Source organism: Pituophis catenifer, unplaced genomic scaffold, assembly GCF_029215685.1.
Source record: "Pituophis catenifer annectens isolate HBS135680 unplaced genomic scaffold, rPitCat1.0.hap2 SCAF_1, whole genome shotgun sequence".
NCBI classification, from domain to species: domain Eukaryota; kingdom Metazoa; phylum Chordata; class Lepidosauria; order Squamata; family Colubridae; genus Pituophis; species Pituophis catenifer.
The window spans coordinates 113258025-113274165 of NW_027256881.1; the positions used below are offsets into that span (position 1 = coordinate 113258025).

A 16141-nucleotide genomic window follows, 5' to 3' on the forward strand; every position below is an offset into this window, starting at 1 on the left:
GAAAATGGGGATGGGGTACAGACAGCTGTTACAACATTGTTCTACATTATTATGACTAGGCACAATCAATGGCATTTTACAAAGTAACAAGAAGCAACAAGAAGAAAGTGAAGATGAGGGAAGTAGGTGAAGAATGCACATCTGGTTCATTTAACTATTTAGGTTTAGATTCAGAAGGTGATTAAAAATCACAGAAAGGTGATTTTTACAGTAGTAGTAGAACGGTTATACTAATAATCTAGAAGTAAACTTTAAATATGTGAGACAGCAAAAAAGATGTCTGAGGGAGATGGGTGGTTAATATGATTAATAAATTGAAAGAAAGAAAGAAAGAAAGAAAGAAAGAAAGAAAGAAAGAAAGAAAGAAAGAAAGAAAGAAAGAAAGAAAGAAAGAGTTCTCAAGAAATGAAGTAAGATACATTTAAACATTTTAAAATAACAGCTAGAAAAGAAACAAAGGCAAAGCCTATACTGAAAAAAGACAAGATTACAATATTGCAAATCTTTTCTAGCAAATGAATTTATTTACCTTTTGTTTAGTGTATATTACCACAGTGACTGAATCTTCTGTCTGGAACCAGTCATAACTTAAATAAATTGAGAAAACTGTAAATTTTTGTTTAAAAAAAAAGATGTGCCTCCACAGGGATTTTTCTTCATGTGTGATTTATTAAATATTATTTAATAATGGGGCTGTCTTAGGAATAATTTTAGACTTCCTTAAACTGAAGGAAAACGTCACAAGAATTCTGATAAACAAATAGGATATTGGCACTGCTATTACATTTTAATATCCATTTAGGGAACTAAATGTAAATAAAGTTCAATAGATAGAGAATTAATTCTGTCTCAAATCAACATTATGTGACTTTGCAATAGTGGCAAATATCTTTAGCTCAGGTATAGGATGAGGGTGAAGGTTCGTTCTCCGAGCTTGTGGGTTGGTTTCCAAATGTTTCATTACCAGGCTAGGTAACATCGAACACCAACTGGCAGTCAAACACCATGATCCCAAATCCTTAATGTCTACCCACACCGACACCAAACAATACCGGTTCAATTGGAGCCACACAAAAATCATCGGCCACCCTACCACCTGCCATACACGAGTTCATCAAAGCCTAGCAATCCACAAGCAATTTCATCAACAGACACATTGACATACAACCCCCTCAGAATCCAAATCAATCACACAGCCAACCAGAGACAGCACCAACCCGCAACCAACTCACACAACTCCCCCACCAGTTTACCTCTTAATGACCCTAATCTGATGTAATCTCCTTATCACAAGACCCATCACAAGACTCGCTGATGACTCACAGCTGATCCACCACAAGATTCTCTCTTGACACACCTACACCTGAAGCTCTTATAAAAAGAAGAACACTGACACCCCCTAAACTCCGCTGAAGATGTTATTTAGTCTGGTAATGAAAATTCAGAAACCAACCCACAAGCTCAGAGAATGCACCTTCACCCTTATTATGTGACCTGTTCTGACTGGCAGTAGAACTCATTGACACTTTGTGTCACAGAATCAAACTCAAAAATGTTACTTGCATCAGAGCCAATCTATAAATTGTGAGACTTAACCCCAGACCTGGACAATGGCTTGAAACTATCCATATTCAGTTTGATTGTCTGAAACAACTAAGTGTTAAAAGCAATACTGGTGTCATTAAAACTGTATGACCAGCAAACCTTGAACATGCTACTATATCATAATTATTCTGCAGGAATAATTATTAATAATAATTTATTATTATTATTATTCTGGGGGGAAATTAGTCTGTACAGTATGGCTGATTTATTCCAATTATTCCGTAAATTATATAATATACTTCTAATAAATTTCCATTCAGTGCTTCCTTAAATAGAATCCCACTTAATGCTAAAATATGACAATACCTGGGAATTATTTCTTTGGAACAGTCATCCAAAACTTTTTTTTTTGAAAGTATACCTACAAAATATAAGAAGTACAGTAATGTACAATGGTTAACATTATTCTAGCATTAAGGATTTATCAGCCTAATCTACTCCTCAGGACAGCAGGAAAAATAATGGGGAGAATATGTTCCTGATTTTCAAGAACAAAGGGTTAGATGAAAAATACTATTAATTTTGTTACTTATCAAATAATCATAAAAGCTGATGGAGATGGCTACTAGAAATAATTCAGAACCTCCAGTTTCAAATTTGTCTGTTTAAGATAAATATTTGGTTACACAATCCTAGCATAAGAAGCAGGAGGAACATCACAGACCATTTTACACTAAACTATTATTATTTAAATTTATTATGACCGCCCATTCAAATGTCTTGTTCTTTTCAGACACAGAAATATCCAGAACTACAGAAATGAGGAAAATATTGGCTTGCAGGTCACTTTTTTAAAAAGCCACATGAAATGGAAAAACCTTGGCATGTAATTTATTTTTATATCAGATGAATCATTAGTATTTGCGTATCAATGATGTTTACAGATTTACAGAGTTGGAAGGGGCCTTGTAGGTCATCTAGTCCAACCCCCCGCCCAAGCAGGAGACCCTACACCATTTCTGACAAATGGCAGACCAATCTCTTTTTGAAAGCCCCCGGTGATGAAGCTCCCACAACTTCTGAAGGCAAGCTGTTCCATTGGCTGATTGTTCTCACTGTCAGAAAATTTTTCCTTATTTCTAGGTTGAATCTCTCTTTGATCAGTTTCCATCCATTATTCCTTGTCTGACCTTCAGGTGCTACTTTGGAAAGTAGCTTGACTCTTTCCTCTCTGTGGCAGCCCCTCAGATGTCGGAACACTGCTATCCTGTCTCCCCTGGTCCTTCTCCTCATTAGACTAGCCATGCCAGTTCCTGTAACCATTCTTCATATGTTTAAGTTTCCAGTCCCCTAATCATCCTGGTTGCTCTTCTCTGCACTTTTTCTAGAAACATCAGAAGAAATCACTTACAAGATTGCCAAGCAATTCTCCCTAACCCTAACCCTAACCAGTAAAAGAACTTACAGGTCCTTTAAAAGTAGCTTTGACTATATAACAGCACTTATTTGTGCTTGCACAAACTCTCCTGAGCGGAGGGATAAAAAGAGCACTAGCTCCAATACACACAAAGGGACACAGTACAAACCTCAATACTTGGTAAATGATTCTATGATAATCAGCTAAATATAGCTTTCAAAACTTATTTCAACATCTTGGATTTCCTTACATAAACCTATTTAGTCTGGCTTGACTTTAATAGGGGTGAGGGGAAAAAAAGTCGACATTATTATGGTGTATTGGGGTTGTGTGTGTCAAATAAAGATTCACTCTTAAGCTTCTCCGAGTCTTAAAAATTATGTTTGCATATTTTTCTTTTAATAAGAGAATCAGATCTAGATTATAAAAAGCCAAACAACCATAAATTGGCAGCAAAGAGAAATTATCAAGCTCTAGTAAACAAAAATGTGTTGTTGAAACTGCTGGTTTAAAGCAACAACCCTGGATAAGAAATAACAAAGCAGAAAAACTATTACAAAAAAATAAAAAATGATTATTATCAATGGGATTGATAACAGCTTCCCCAGTTGACTTGTGGGAATCTGTCAGGGCAGCACTGGAAATGACAACCATGTGACTGTGGCTAACCACAGCAGCCCAGCTCACTGAAGTGGCCACAACTTTTCCAAATTTCAATCCAACAGAAGTAATGGGAGAATGGGATTTTGAATGCATTCTATAAGACTGTTTGAGGTACCTTGGTTCAAAAACTGATGCCCTGTGATGGATCATCCAATGGAAGATTACCAACAGACAAACAATCCTAAATTTTAATTATTATATAGATGAAAGATAATAAAGATAACCTTGGTTTTGACATGTTATTAATATTAGTATTGTTATTATTAATGAATTTTAATGAATTATTTTTACTGTAACCAAATATTGTACATCATAAAAATGAAACAACTTCTTTATAATACCTCTGATACTAACATAAGCCATTTCTCCACTTCTTACAATGTCTTCAAAGCATCACACAACTGCCGTTCTTATCCTTGTTATTGCTATTTTGGCATAATGAAGTCTAAATGGGTCAGGAAGATGCTATCAATTGTTAGTAGAAAACAACTGTAGAACACCTAGTTCTACCTTCTGGTCTTGATTCTTGACACCACTTCTTTTTCTTTTGTTTCTAGAAGGAAGCTAAAAGGGAAACTTCTTCCTTCCTCTTCCTTTCCAGAAAATGTGCAGTCCATAATCTAAGTCTGTGATTTAATCCAGAATAAATCCAAACATAAGTACAAATCCAAAATAAATGCATTTAGAAAACAGCCAAGCACACCACATAAAGCAGTGATGGCGAACTTTTTTGCCATCATGTGCCAGGAGCTGGGGGGGAGGGGGGAGGTCACATATGCATCCCTTCCCCGTGCATGAGCGTGCAACCACCCCCAGCTCCTAGCACGCGATGGCTCGTTTTTCTCTCTCCCCAAGATCCAGAGTCTTTCTAGGAGTCTGGGGAGGGCGAAAACGGCCCTTTCCTGCCTCAGGAGGACCTCCGGGGGTGTGTGAGGAAGGCCGTTTTCGTCCTCCCCAGGCTCCTAGAAAGGGTCTGGAGGCTGGGAAAGAGCAAAAATGGGCCTTCCCCATCCCTCCCCCAGGCTTTCCGGAGGCAGGAAACAGCCTATTTCCCTACTTTCAGTGGGCCCAGAAGGCCAGAAAATAAGCTGGCGCACCGGAGCTGAGCTCATGTGCCCTCCGATATGGCTACACGTGCCACCTGTATCATAGGTTCACCATCACAGACATTAAGGAATACAATTGCCATGTTGGTTGCAGAAAAAAGTAACAGCAACATAAAAATTGTTTACTCTTACTGAAAGAAAGAAAACAAAGTCTCCACCATAGTAAAATAACAAAATATACCACAATACTGTACATCCTCATTCACAGTAAAAGATACTCCTATTATGAACTACTGTAGGTTTTTTTCCATATAGCATGACCTGCTTTATTTTTTATGGAAACTGAGGAATTTGATGTTTTTATTTCTGAAAAACCTCTTTCCCCACTTCTATTGGTGGAACTCTAGTCCAGCAGAATCTTGTCAAACCATGCCCCTTCAGAAAGTATGATGCAAAGCTTATTGGAAAAGGTTAATTTCCTACTACAATACAGACAAAATATTAAATTATTAGAACTTTGGAAAAATCTGTATCGTCTTTTATCTTTTGCAGTGTTATTTTAAATAATCACATCTCAAACATCTTTGATAACTTAATAATCTTAGCTCAGCTGAATATAAATGATACTTTCACTCCATGATGAGAGTGGTGGGTCAAAATTTAGTCATACATAGAAATGTATGACTAAATTTCACCAAAATCAAGTTTAGTGAACTCTTAAGTTGACCAACTTTGGAATATATCAGAATTCTAAAATACATCTGAAGTTGATTTCTAAAGTTATTAAATAATTTCTACTATCCAGTTCAGCTGAAACAGAAATCTATAAATTAATAAATCTATAAATACTGTTGTGTTGTGTTGTGTTGTGTTGTGTTGTATTGTACTTTCTATGTTGTATTGGAAGAAAGGAGAAAAAGCTATATAGGAACAAAAGTTTCTACAAAATTTAGCATCGGATTTGATTAATTTTGGGATTCTACTTTACTGTGTTTTTTGAGATTTTGCAAAAGAATAGGAAAATGGTCACAGAAAAATAGCAGAGACCAAAAGGTCATCTGGTGATTTTAGCCACATTAAAACAGGTTTAGAAATAAATTCAGTTACTTGGCTATCTCTGGAAACTAACCAGATATTTACAATATTATTGTATCAGATTAAAAATTAGTATTTCTGCCTCTCTCTGTATGAATTACTGTAATATTAAAAATATAGGCTAGGCTTCTAGCCAGAAATGTTTCTGAATGGTAGAAAGATTAGCACACAGAGGGGAGGGAAACTCCTGGGGGGGGGGGGAGGATCCAAAGTTTCCTTTCTCCGGCCCAATGCTGTTCTCTTCTGCACAGGGAAGAAAGAGCGGTAGACCAGAGAAACAAAACTTGGGATCTGAGTTTCGTTTTTCTGATTCAGTGCAGTTCTTTTCTCCTCACAGAATCATCAAATTAAACTTTGATATGTATGTCTGCAGCCCTTTCCATGCTCAGAAATATAATTTAGCTAGAACAGCAGTATGGTCTAGCAAAGGATTGAAAACATGCTTTGAATTTCCAGCCACTAATTATCTAATCCCTCAGTATTTAAAATTCCAGTGTAAAACAACTGGATGGTCTATGATAGACCAATACAAACAAATAAAGTTATAACCTATTTAATAAACATTTTTTTAAAAAAATTCTTTGAGATCGCTTATTCCTTGTTTCTTTAGAAATGCTGATGCCTTAACCAAATTTTGAATTTCTATCCATATGAATATATGTCTTAGATAAAAGATATTTTTCTTGGGAAAGAATGAGTTTCTTGTAAAAGAAATACAATGTTAGGTATTAAATTGCCTAATTTAGAGAACATCTGTTTCCTCTTAGAAGGACATCTAAGACCTTTTACATTCCAGAAAATGATTAAAATATGTCAAAAATGCACATTAAGCAGTTATTATAGTCATAGGTCAAGGGCAAAAATAATTACTTATTACTTGTGATAAATGTTTAAAATAACTGAAAATGAAGCATAAATAATCAGAAAGGGAAAAAACAAAAAACCCTAAAAACTAAAAGATTTTTTAAAACCAAAGGAAAATACAATGAAAAAAGGAAACTGAAAAAAAAAAAAAAATCCAAAAACTGTACTGCGGGGATTTACTCCTCACTTATCCCAAGCCAAGGTGGCCCATCTCCCTCTAGAAAAATACTAAATATTTCAACACTACCACTTATTTTCTTCAGATGATTTTAAAACAATAAGCTTCTGCCCAACTTAATAAGCCACAGGAATCATTGGAAAAAGAAAATAAATCACTCCATTTTTTTTTGTTGCTAAATGAATTTTACTGAATAACTTCTGCTTCTAAACCATCTGTCTAGGCAGCTATGAAAAAAATCATCTTTTTTAAATATTTCTTACCAAAGTTCCACTTGCTAAGACCCCACTTAGCAAGATAAGTATATATAAACTCGTATTATAGATCTCAAAAATCTCACAAAATAGGATTGGGAGTTTATACTGAATAGAAGCAGATGTCTGTACAATAAGCACTTTTTATTTTATTGACTTATTTATCCAATTTAGATACTGCCCATCTCACTCTCACTTTCAATTTCTTATATTTGTTCCTGCTTCAGTTTTAAAAATTGACATATTTCTCCATAAATGCAGTTATAAACTAATTTTGCTCAGCATTATAAGGAATGTTTAAAAATCATAAATTTCTATAACCTGGGCCCTGTAACATCCTCTTGAATGTCTAACTTTTTAGAAACGGTTTCTCTTTCCTTTATATATTTCAAGCTTAGTCATCCTTGTTTTGTGTGAATCAATAATTAAGGGATTTAGTGCTACCATTTTCTGACCTAAAATACCTAGTACTTCATCTCTGAAAAGCAGTGTTTCACATAATGCAGTGAATTTTTTATAAATTCAGTTTTTTCCCAGAAGGCTGTAATTGATAGGAAAGTGCTTCAGAAGTGAAGCAGTCCCACCAAGTTTTCTCAGTTGTCTTTTCTAGTCAGGAATACTTTCAAAGCTAAAGCTCTGTGCTGTTCTTCCGTTTGCTCAAGAAATGGGTTTTTCCTCAGGAGGGAAGTGATCCTTGTTTTATCTTCTCAACTTCAGACCCACAATTTATCACCACAAAGCAGCATTATAAATGAAGAGGGACAAAAACGGTTTTCTGCTTACCAGATAAATTCTTACCTGGGAAAGATCTAGTACCTATTTATCACCAAGCCAACCAGAATTCCAAAAAAAGCCCAAACTAGAAGATTCTTCTACAGGTAGTCCTCACCTTACAAGTTCATTTTGTAATGAACTTTGAACTGTAAGTTCAAAGTTACAATGGCACTGATAAATGTGACTTATGACCGCTTTTCAATTATGACCTTTGCAGAATCCCTGTGATCCTGTGATCAAAATTCAGATGCTTGGCAACTGGTCCATATTTATGACCATTGCTGTGTCCCGGGTCATGTGATCCTCTTTTGCGACTTTCTGACAAGCCACAATCACTTAACAACTGGGTTACTAACTTATCTATTGCAATGATTTACTTAACAGCTATGGCAAGAACATCCCTAAAACGGTGCAAAACTCACTTAACAAATGTCTCACTCAGGGTGGATTTGATTTAAATCGAGTTGATTTAAATCACAATTTAAATCGTGATTTAAATCACTAGTAAAAAGGCTTGATTTAAATCAACTCGATTTAAATCATAATTTTTAAAGAGCAACTGTCATCTCTGCTACTCCTTTGACCCACTGTTGACTCACCGATAGTCCCAGTATTGCAGAATATACAGCCTCATGCTACATAACTAAGCTCCATTTCATGCTGAATAAACTAAATTATTTATGTATCTTAAATAGAAAACTATTTTACAATAGATTTTTACCCCAAAAGTTTTTTATTAAAATAAATTCGATAAAAATCAAAAAAATCCGATTTAAATTTTAAAAATCTGATTTTTTTGATTTTTTTAAAAAAATCATTGATTTTTATCCACCCTGGTCTCACTTAACAACAGAAATTTTGGGCTCAATTGCGGTTGTGAATTAAGGACTACCTACACTCTCACATTTGTAAATAAGCATATTTCAATGTATTAGTTTCCCCCCATTTTTAGGAGAGGTAGAGAAGAAGAAAGCTGAGCTTTAAATAAACTCTGCTATATGATATTCAAGATATAAGAATTGGAAGTAAAAACAAGGGAGAAAATCAAGAGCAGAGCCATTGGAACAGACTTTCTGTAAAAAGGCCAAAAAAGAATTCAGAACAGTATATTCTCATTTTCTCTCTTTTTAATAACACTATTATTTTTAGACATGGCGTAAACAGTAAGAAACAGGGGGTAAAATATAATTAAAACCTGACTACCAATGCAAAGCATTTACTTCTTATGAAGCATGAGACTTTCTTTCTGTCTGTCTGTCTATTTCTTTCTTTCTTTCTTTCTTTCTTTCTTTCTTTCTTTCTTTCTTTCTTTCTTTCTTTCTTTCTTTCTTTCTTTCTTTCTTTCTCATGTTGTCTGATGCTTTTAAATGTACTCCGAGTCCCTTTTTGTTATTCATTGCCACACCTATGGAACATTGCGGCCCAGTTGGTAGAAAGGATTACAATAGTGAACTGGAGACAGATGGTATGATATTTCAGTAGGAAATCCAGTACAGTACAAGATTCTGCTGCTCCATGGATGAATACATATTTTCCTTTTCTAAATTGTATGAAAAAAAATGGTGGATGTTATCATACTTACCATTCAAGGTTCTGTTTTCTTCAGTTACAGGGAGACAAATTTCTGTAAAGTATGCAAAAAAATACTGTAGTGATCACAATAGAGAAAACCTCTCCAATTATGATACTATGTGCAAACATTCTGGGCAAAAAAAACCATCAAAAGTTTTATTCAAGAAAAAAACAACCTAGAGTTGAATATTAACCACGCAAAATATTAGCTCTAAGAAATGTGAGCACTATACTAAAGAGAAAGCTACTTCTAACTACTGCTATCATTTTAAGTGCATGAAATTTGAGTAGTGCTTGTGTCCATAAAAAGTATACTAGTATTACACTCTAATGTGTAGGATGTCATTTAGCAAATGACAAACACACTTGACATCTATTGGAGGTTACAAAATCATGATAGCCAAACTGCACGAACATTTTATGTTTCAGTAATGGAAAATGATTTACTCTATGCCCTTAGATAGGATCTATGAAGATGCAGAAACACTGTCTAATGGCTAAGATGATAGCACATAGACAATTTGTCACACCGTGGCAATATCACAAGAAACATCAATAGGACAGAGGTACAAAAATGAGCCATGGAATGAGACCCTTTCAAAGAAGATGAAGTCAAAATATATGGACTTTTCAACATATGGGGGATCGGTGGCTCTGAGGGGGCCTTACAAAGCCTTGTGTTACTTGAATTATCCTCAAACAAATCAAAACTCCTCAATGCTAATGACACCAATTTAGTTCTTTAGTATCTCCTCCCAAAATATGCAAAACTAGAATAAAAATGTTCAACCATATCTACTCTGATGATGTTATTTTTCATAGAGTTCTTCCATCTCGTGAATAAAATGGAATGTAGTCTTTTATATCAACAGAGGGAGCTGTAACATGAAAAAAGTGTCTTGTGTCACCAGAATCCTCTGATATTTTTTAAAATTGCAGCTTTTTATACTTTCTATTACCAATAAGTAAATAAAGAAAAATATTATTAGAAAACTAAGAAAAACTAAAAAGCAGTCTGTTAAATTGGGTTGAATACACATTCTACAAACCCCAGTAAAATCCATGAGTGTCAGAAGCTATCTACCCTCAACACCTTTTAAAACACTGGTAAATCTTGATAACACTAGTGTGCAGCTGACCAGTATGGAATGTACTATAATTCCTCCTAATAGTAATACCAGCATCCAAAGACAGAGATTTATGTAATTTATTTATTTATTCTTAAAGCTACTGCACCATTCTAAACACAGCAAGAAGGCACAAGGGCAAGATTGCACAGAACTGCTTTGGAACAAGGACCAGATGCAGAGCAAAACAATAGAAGGGAAAATCAGCCAACAGCTGGGGGAAAAACAAACTATAATCACTCACAATATTAAGAATTGTCTAGGAAACCTAGTCCCTGAATCTTATTTTAATCATTGAAAGCTGGGCTAAATTGGCTTGTTTTATAAGCTGTTTGTGCTGTTGTTAATGTTTACCAACACACAATCATGATTCTGATACAATTAAATCATTATTCTGCTAGGTTCAAATATGAATTCTACATTATCCAGAGAGCGTAAGCTACACAGCAACAGCAAAATTCACTGTTTGAGAGATTTCTCTAAATTGATTAGATAATCAGTTTTAAAGAAGAGGGCAAGATATCAACAGTATGATCACAGGATAAGAAGTTTCAACTTAAAACACCTGTTTTTTTTCTGATTATTGAGTCTGGGGGGAAAACATTCATAATTTCACATCATGAAATGTCAAGGTGCTACATAATTATGAAACATTATATATATCTAAGCCAGCAAAACTGTCTTCCGTAATGTTCAAATGCTGCAGGTTAAACAGGTGTTCATACACATCTGCAGGAAGAAGTATTTCAGAACCATCCACTCTTCAACAAAATCAGGGGTTAAGGAATTAATTTGAAGTCAACTGTTAGTAAAACATGGAATTGGTAGCAACACACATGAATTTACGCTTCAGCTCTATGAAACTGTACAGGATTGCTCAGAAAGTTGATTTTGATGCACAAAGCACCTTGGAAGCAAGTACCCATACATATGTGGAGGTATGTGACAGATTGTGGAATCTGTCTTTTGTTTTTCTTTGCTAAACCTATAGCAACTGACTGAGGCAATGTAGCTACAACTCAGTTCTTTACCAGCATAAGATAGTATGATGTACTTCTGCAAAGGTCATTTCACAACACAAAAATGTCACAGACATGGAGATTTATTGGCTTTCCATATTCTCCCTAGGAATCATCAAGTCATAGCTTCCATATATATATTTGCTGATAAAGAAATAAAGGAAGACTAGTTCGAATCCAAGTAAGGGTATGGCTAGCAGATGAGAGATAAATAGCTTGAAATAGATCTATACTAGTCTACCTTTTTTCCCCTATATCAGCAAAATATAAATTTGATACAAAATAGTTTGTATCAAACGTATACTTTTCCAAAAATTATAGTCATACTGCAGTATTTTATCCTTAATAATATCCACCGCCCTTCTCCGTTCTAAATAGTAAGGAAAAAAAATCTTTCAAAATCTCTGATATGTTTAATTGCACCTTTATTGTTTTTCTGTTTTAAAATACATGTTAAATTATCCATTATTATTTAGTGTTTTCTCATTAAAAATTTAAATCTCCTGGTGGAATGCATACTTAGCATACACTAATCGATTATCAGAAACAAATCAGATTACAAACATGAAATATTCTGAATAGCTTTCTTAGGAATATTAAAATATGAAATACAGAAAAATAGTAATACGTTCAGAAATTGAGATTAATGTACACATTGTTACTTAGTAGCAGTATTTTTCTCAATGAAGCACTGGCAAATTTCCACCAATTACTTGATTACCTTGTGAGTAATAGCAGTAATACTTTGAACACAAATCACCGTATATTCCTGGCCAGCATTTTTTTTAATCCAATATAAAGTAGAAAACCACATGCCTTCTAAATAACATTTTGGAGAGTTTATTGATATTGAGTCTTGTATTTAAAGTTAACATGTTTAATCTTTGTCATAGAGACAGGCATTCTGATATCCTCCATATATTCTAAGGATAAAAACACCCTCAGGTCCACCTCCTAATCACTGCATAAACAAATCTACAACTGCATAAACAAATCTATACTATTTTCCTGGCAACAGCACAGAAGAAGGCTTACCATTGTCTATTTCCAGAATATTGTTTCCACTTACCACCTATTCTATATATCTGAAACTCCCTAATAGCAAACTTACGTTTCTAAGCCCAGATAAAGTCAGCCAAGTGCTACTGCTGTTGAGACATGTTATACAAGAGCACTCCAATAATTCTTCACTCAGGTCACTGAAATTGAGCACACCTTATGGAATAAAGAGCGTATACCTTTTAGAAAAGCTGCAGGTTTCAGGGCTATTCTTCCAACCAAGCATTCTTTCAGCATCGATTCATAATTGACCCAGCGATGAACCTGCAAGGAAAAATGTAATCTTATATTTGACATCTGTTCATCTAACATTATTGATGACATACTTCTAAATAACCATGAAAATATTCTAAATCTCATAAATTAAGCAACACTAAGTTGCCAAGTGAACAAAAACATACAGACAGTCTTCAACCTACAGTTGTAATTGAACCCAAGATTATGGTCGTAACTCATTGTGGTTATTTAAGCAGGTCACCACAGGACCAGAACTAAGTTTACAACTTTTTTTTTTACAGAGTTGTTAAGTGACACCATGGTTGTTAAGCAAATCCATTATACTCATTGGTTGTGTTTTGCCAGAAACTGGCAAAAAAACCCCAAACCCATCAAAAATTGCAGATACATGAGTGCAGGATGCTACAAATGGATGTAAAAGTGAGCCAATTGCCAAGCACCCAAAATGTGATCAAGTGACTGAGAATGGGCAGGATGGCTTATGGCCGTCATAACTTTGAAACTGGATCATAGATAGCTTTTGAAGGGTCCGCTGTAATTTTGAACAATTGCTAAGCAATCAATCATAAGCCAAGGACTACCTGTAATTACTAAACTATATATAACATTTCTTATTCTTCATATTAATTCATAGCAGGAATAGGTGAGGAAAGGAATTATGCCTTTCCTCCACAGGTGAACTCTAAATATGTAATCCATTCTTTCAAACCTAACCGTAACTGTGATGTGCATTTTATTATTTTTTTAAGAGAACTTCAGTTCACAACATTCACTTTAATCTGGGATGAATTTCTCCTAGGTAAGGTAGATAAATTTATCTATGTATTTGTGCATCTGTGTCTGTGGAGGTAGAGATAGATAGATAGTGAGCCTCATTGGTTCACTTCCTTTGGAATGCTTTGAGTTTATGCTATAAATTAGTTATTAATACCATGTTTCCCTGAAAATAAGCCCTCCCCGAAAATAAGCCCTCCCCAAAAAATATTTAAATGCATGCACAGCCAACCCCCGCCATTTCCTCTGGTTAGGATTAGGGAGACAGAGCTGGAAATCAGGTAAGACAACAAGAGGAGCCCCGTCTTGCTCCACGCGCCCCAAATAATAAGACCTCCCTGAAAATAAGGCCAAGTGCTTATTTCAGGGTTCAAAAAAATATAAGACAGGGTCTTATTTTCGGGGAAATAGGGTAACTAGTTATTATAATAATTATATTAGCATATTGGAGGTGTGACCCTTTGAGAGCTGTATGCAAGGAAATTTCATTTTAATGTATGCCAATTAGTGTACATGCAAAATGACAATAAAGTTAATCTAAATTTAAGTCTATTCCTTAAAATGTAATGTTTTAATGAGATACATTACAAAGCAGCAGTTTTTTCTTCCGGGAACAAGACCCCTTAGTGTGCAGCACAATTGTCAGCCCCGAAACTGCTAGCTGTGGGGTGAGCCGTCCCGGGGCTGCCATTCGGGAGGGGAGGAACCACCATTGCTGAGTGAGCCATCAGCTAAGAGGCGGAACAGCTGCTCCATTTGGCTTTGAGCTCCTGGGAATGCTTCCAGACCTGTAATCAGCTGGGAAGCGGAGACTGGCCGAAACAGCTGAGCGTCAGCATCCAGAAGCCAGGGGGTGGGGCGGGCGCACATGCAAAACTTCTGCTGGGCTAATGGTGAGCGGACACCAGGGGCTGGGGATGCCAGGGGGTGGGATAAATGCACATACTTAAGGATGAAGGGATAAACTGCAATTAGTGCTGATTTTGTTTTGCTTCTTTGCTTGTTGGTCACTTCGTGCCGGATTTCACGCTTTCAAGGATAAACGCTTCAAACTGAACTGTGTTGTCTGAGGTTTCTTGATGCTGAACTACGGAACGTGACAACAATATTTTTAGAAATTGAACACCAACTACACTCTGTTCCTACCTGATCAAACAAATCTGTGCCATCAGTTCCAGCAGCTTTCATTAACTCGTCTTCTCCACCCGGGTGATATTCCATATACGGTGTTACATTATATACAAGCCCTAGAAAGCAAAGAACAATGATTAAAAATACCAGTTAAATGAGGAGGTATAAAGTAAATGTGGTATAAAATGTCATGTTTATTTTGAACATAGACTGAAACAATGAAGTTGGTTATGCTTTGTTGGTTGTGTTAGCTGAATTGAATGGCATAAAAAACACTTATTCTAAAAATAGTTGTCAAAACATTTCATCCATGACAATGGACCTCAAGCAAGTACATAACCATAATCCTGTATAAATTAGTTATTTATTTGTTTTTTAAAATGTTACGCCATGCCTCATTTCCAAATGATCTCCAGACTCTGCGTTAAGCACACAATAAAATGGAACAATGTAAAACAACACACGAAAGGAAAAAAAATAAAATGACCTTCTAAAGAACTGAATCAGAAACCAACCAAGTGGAAGATAAATTGGCAAAATGTTCCTGTTTCCTAGGCTGACATAAATATTATAGATTATGGTTATATAGTATTTGCATTTTTGTTACTTGTACTAGGAATGCCATCTAGTGCAAAATTGCATATATTGCATATAAAACGGCTTACATTATACATTATCTCAAAGGTCAGCTTCATTTACTTTCTATGCTGACAAATGAATTTTATCACCTCTTTCATCATAAAGCATCAGAATGTATTAATGTACCTTATGTCCCTGCCTGTTCAAGAAAAAAAAAAGTTGTCACATACATAAATGAGCACAAGCAAAGGATCTTCACTTGATAATCCCATGCAGACATTTCTCTACCGAAGAATCCTAATAGAGAAGACTGTCTATATCAGTGATGGCTAATCGGTTTTTCCTCAGGTGCCAAAAGCACACTTGCGCACACGATAGTGCATGCGCGCATGCCCACACCCATAATGCAATGCCCCCCACATGCCCCACCCACTGCGCATGTGCGCACAATCCCGTGCTCTCCCACCCCCCTGGGCATGCACGCGTGACCCCCCGGTGCCCCGTTTTGGGCTTAGCAGGCATCCCTGAAGCCTCCCTCCAGAGGCTGGAAACGATCTGTTTCCAGACTTCCGGCAGGCCCGTTTTTTCCTCCTCCCAGAGCCTCCGCATTGAGTCCTGTACTTACCTGGCATCCAAAACGGGCCGCGTGGAGACTCCTGGGAGGGGAGGGGCGTCATGGGCATGCGCGCATGTCTCCCACATGTGTGGCAGAGACCCAAAAATCATCTGGCCAGCAGGAGGCGTGCATGCATGCACAGTGATGCTGATCTAGGGCAACAGCTTGTGTATCTGCAGAAATGGCTCCGC

The 16141-nt window shown here is 36.0% G+C and overlaps 1 protein-coding gene across 1 annotated transcript in view; it reads right to left on the reverse strand.

The window, feature by feature from the left end:
* Positions 1–16141, reverse strand: part of CYB5R4 (cytochrome b5 reductase 4) — a 33492-nt gene that overhangs the window by 12629 nt on the left and 4722 nt on the right. The window contains exons 3-7 of the mRNA XM_070954242.1: positions 14771–14871; positions 12793–12877; positions 9419–9460; positions 1912–1966; positions 530–587 (exon numbers count right to left, since the gene is read on the reverse strand). Of these exons, the coding sequence (XP_070810343.1) occupies positions 530–587; positions 1912–1966; positions 9419–9460; positions 12793–12877; positions 14771–14871 (341 nt within the window). The remainder of the gene's footprint in view (positions 1–529; positions 588–1911; positions 1967–9418; positions 9461–12792; positions 12878–14770; positions 14872–16141) is intronic.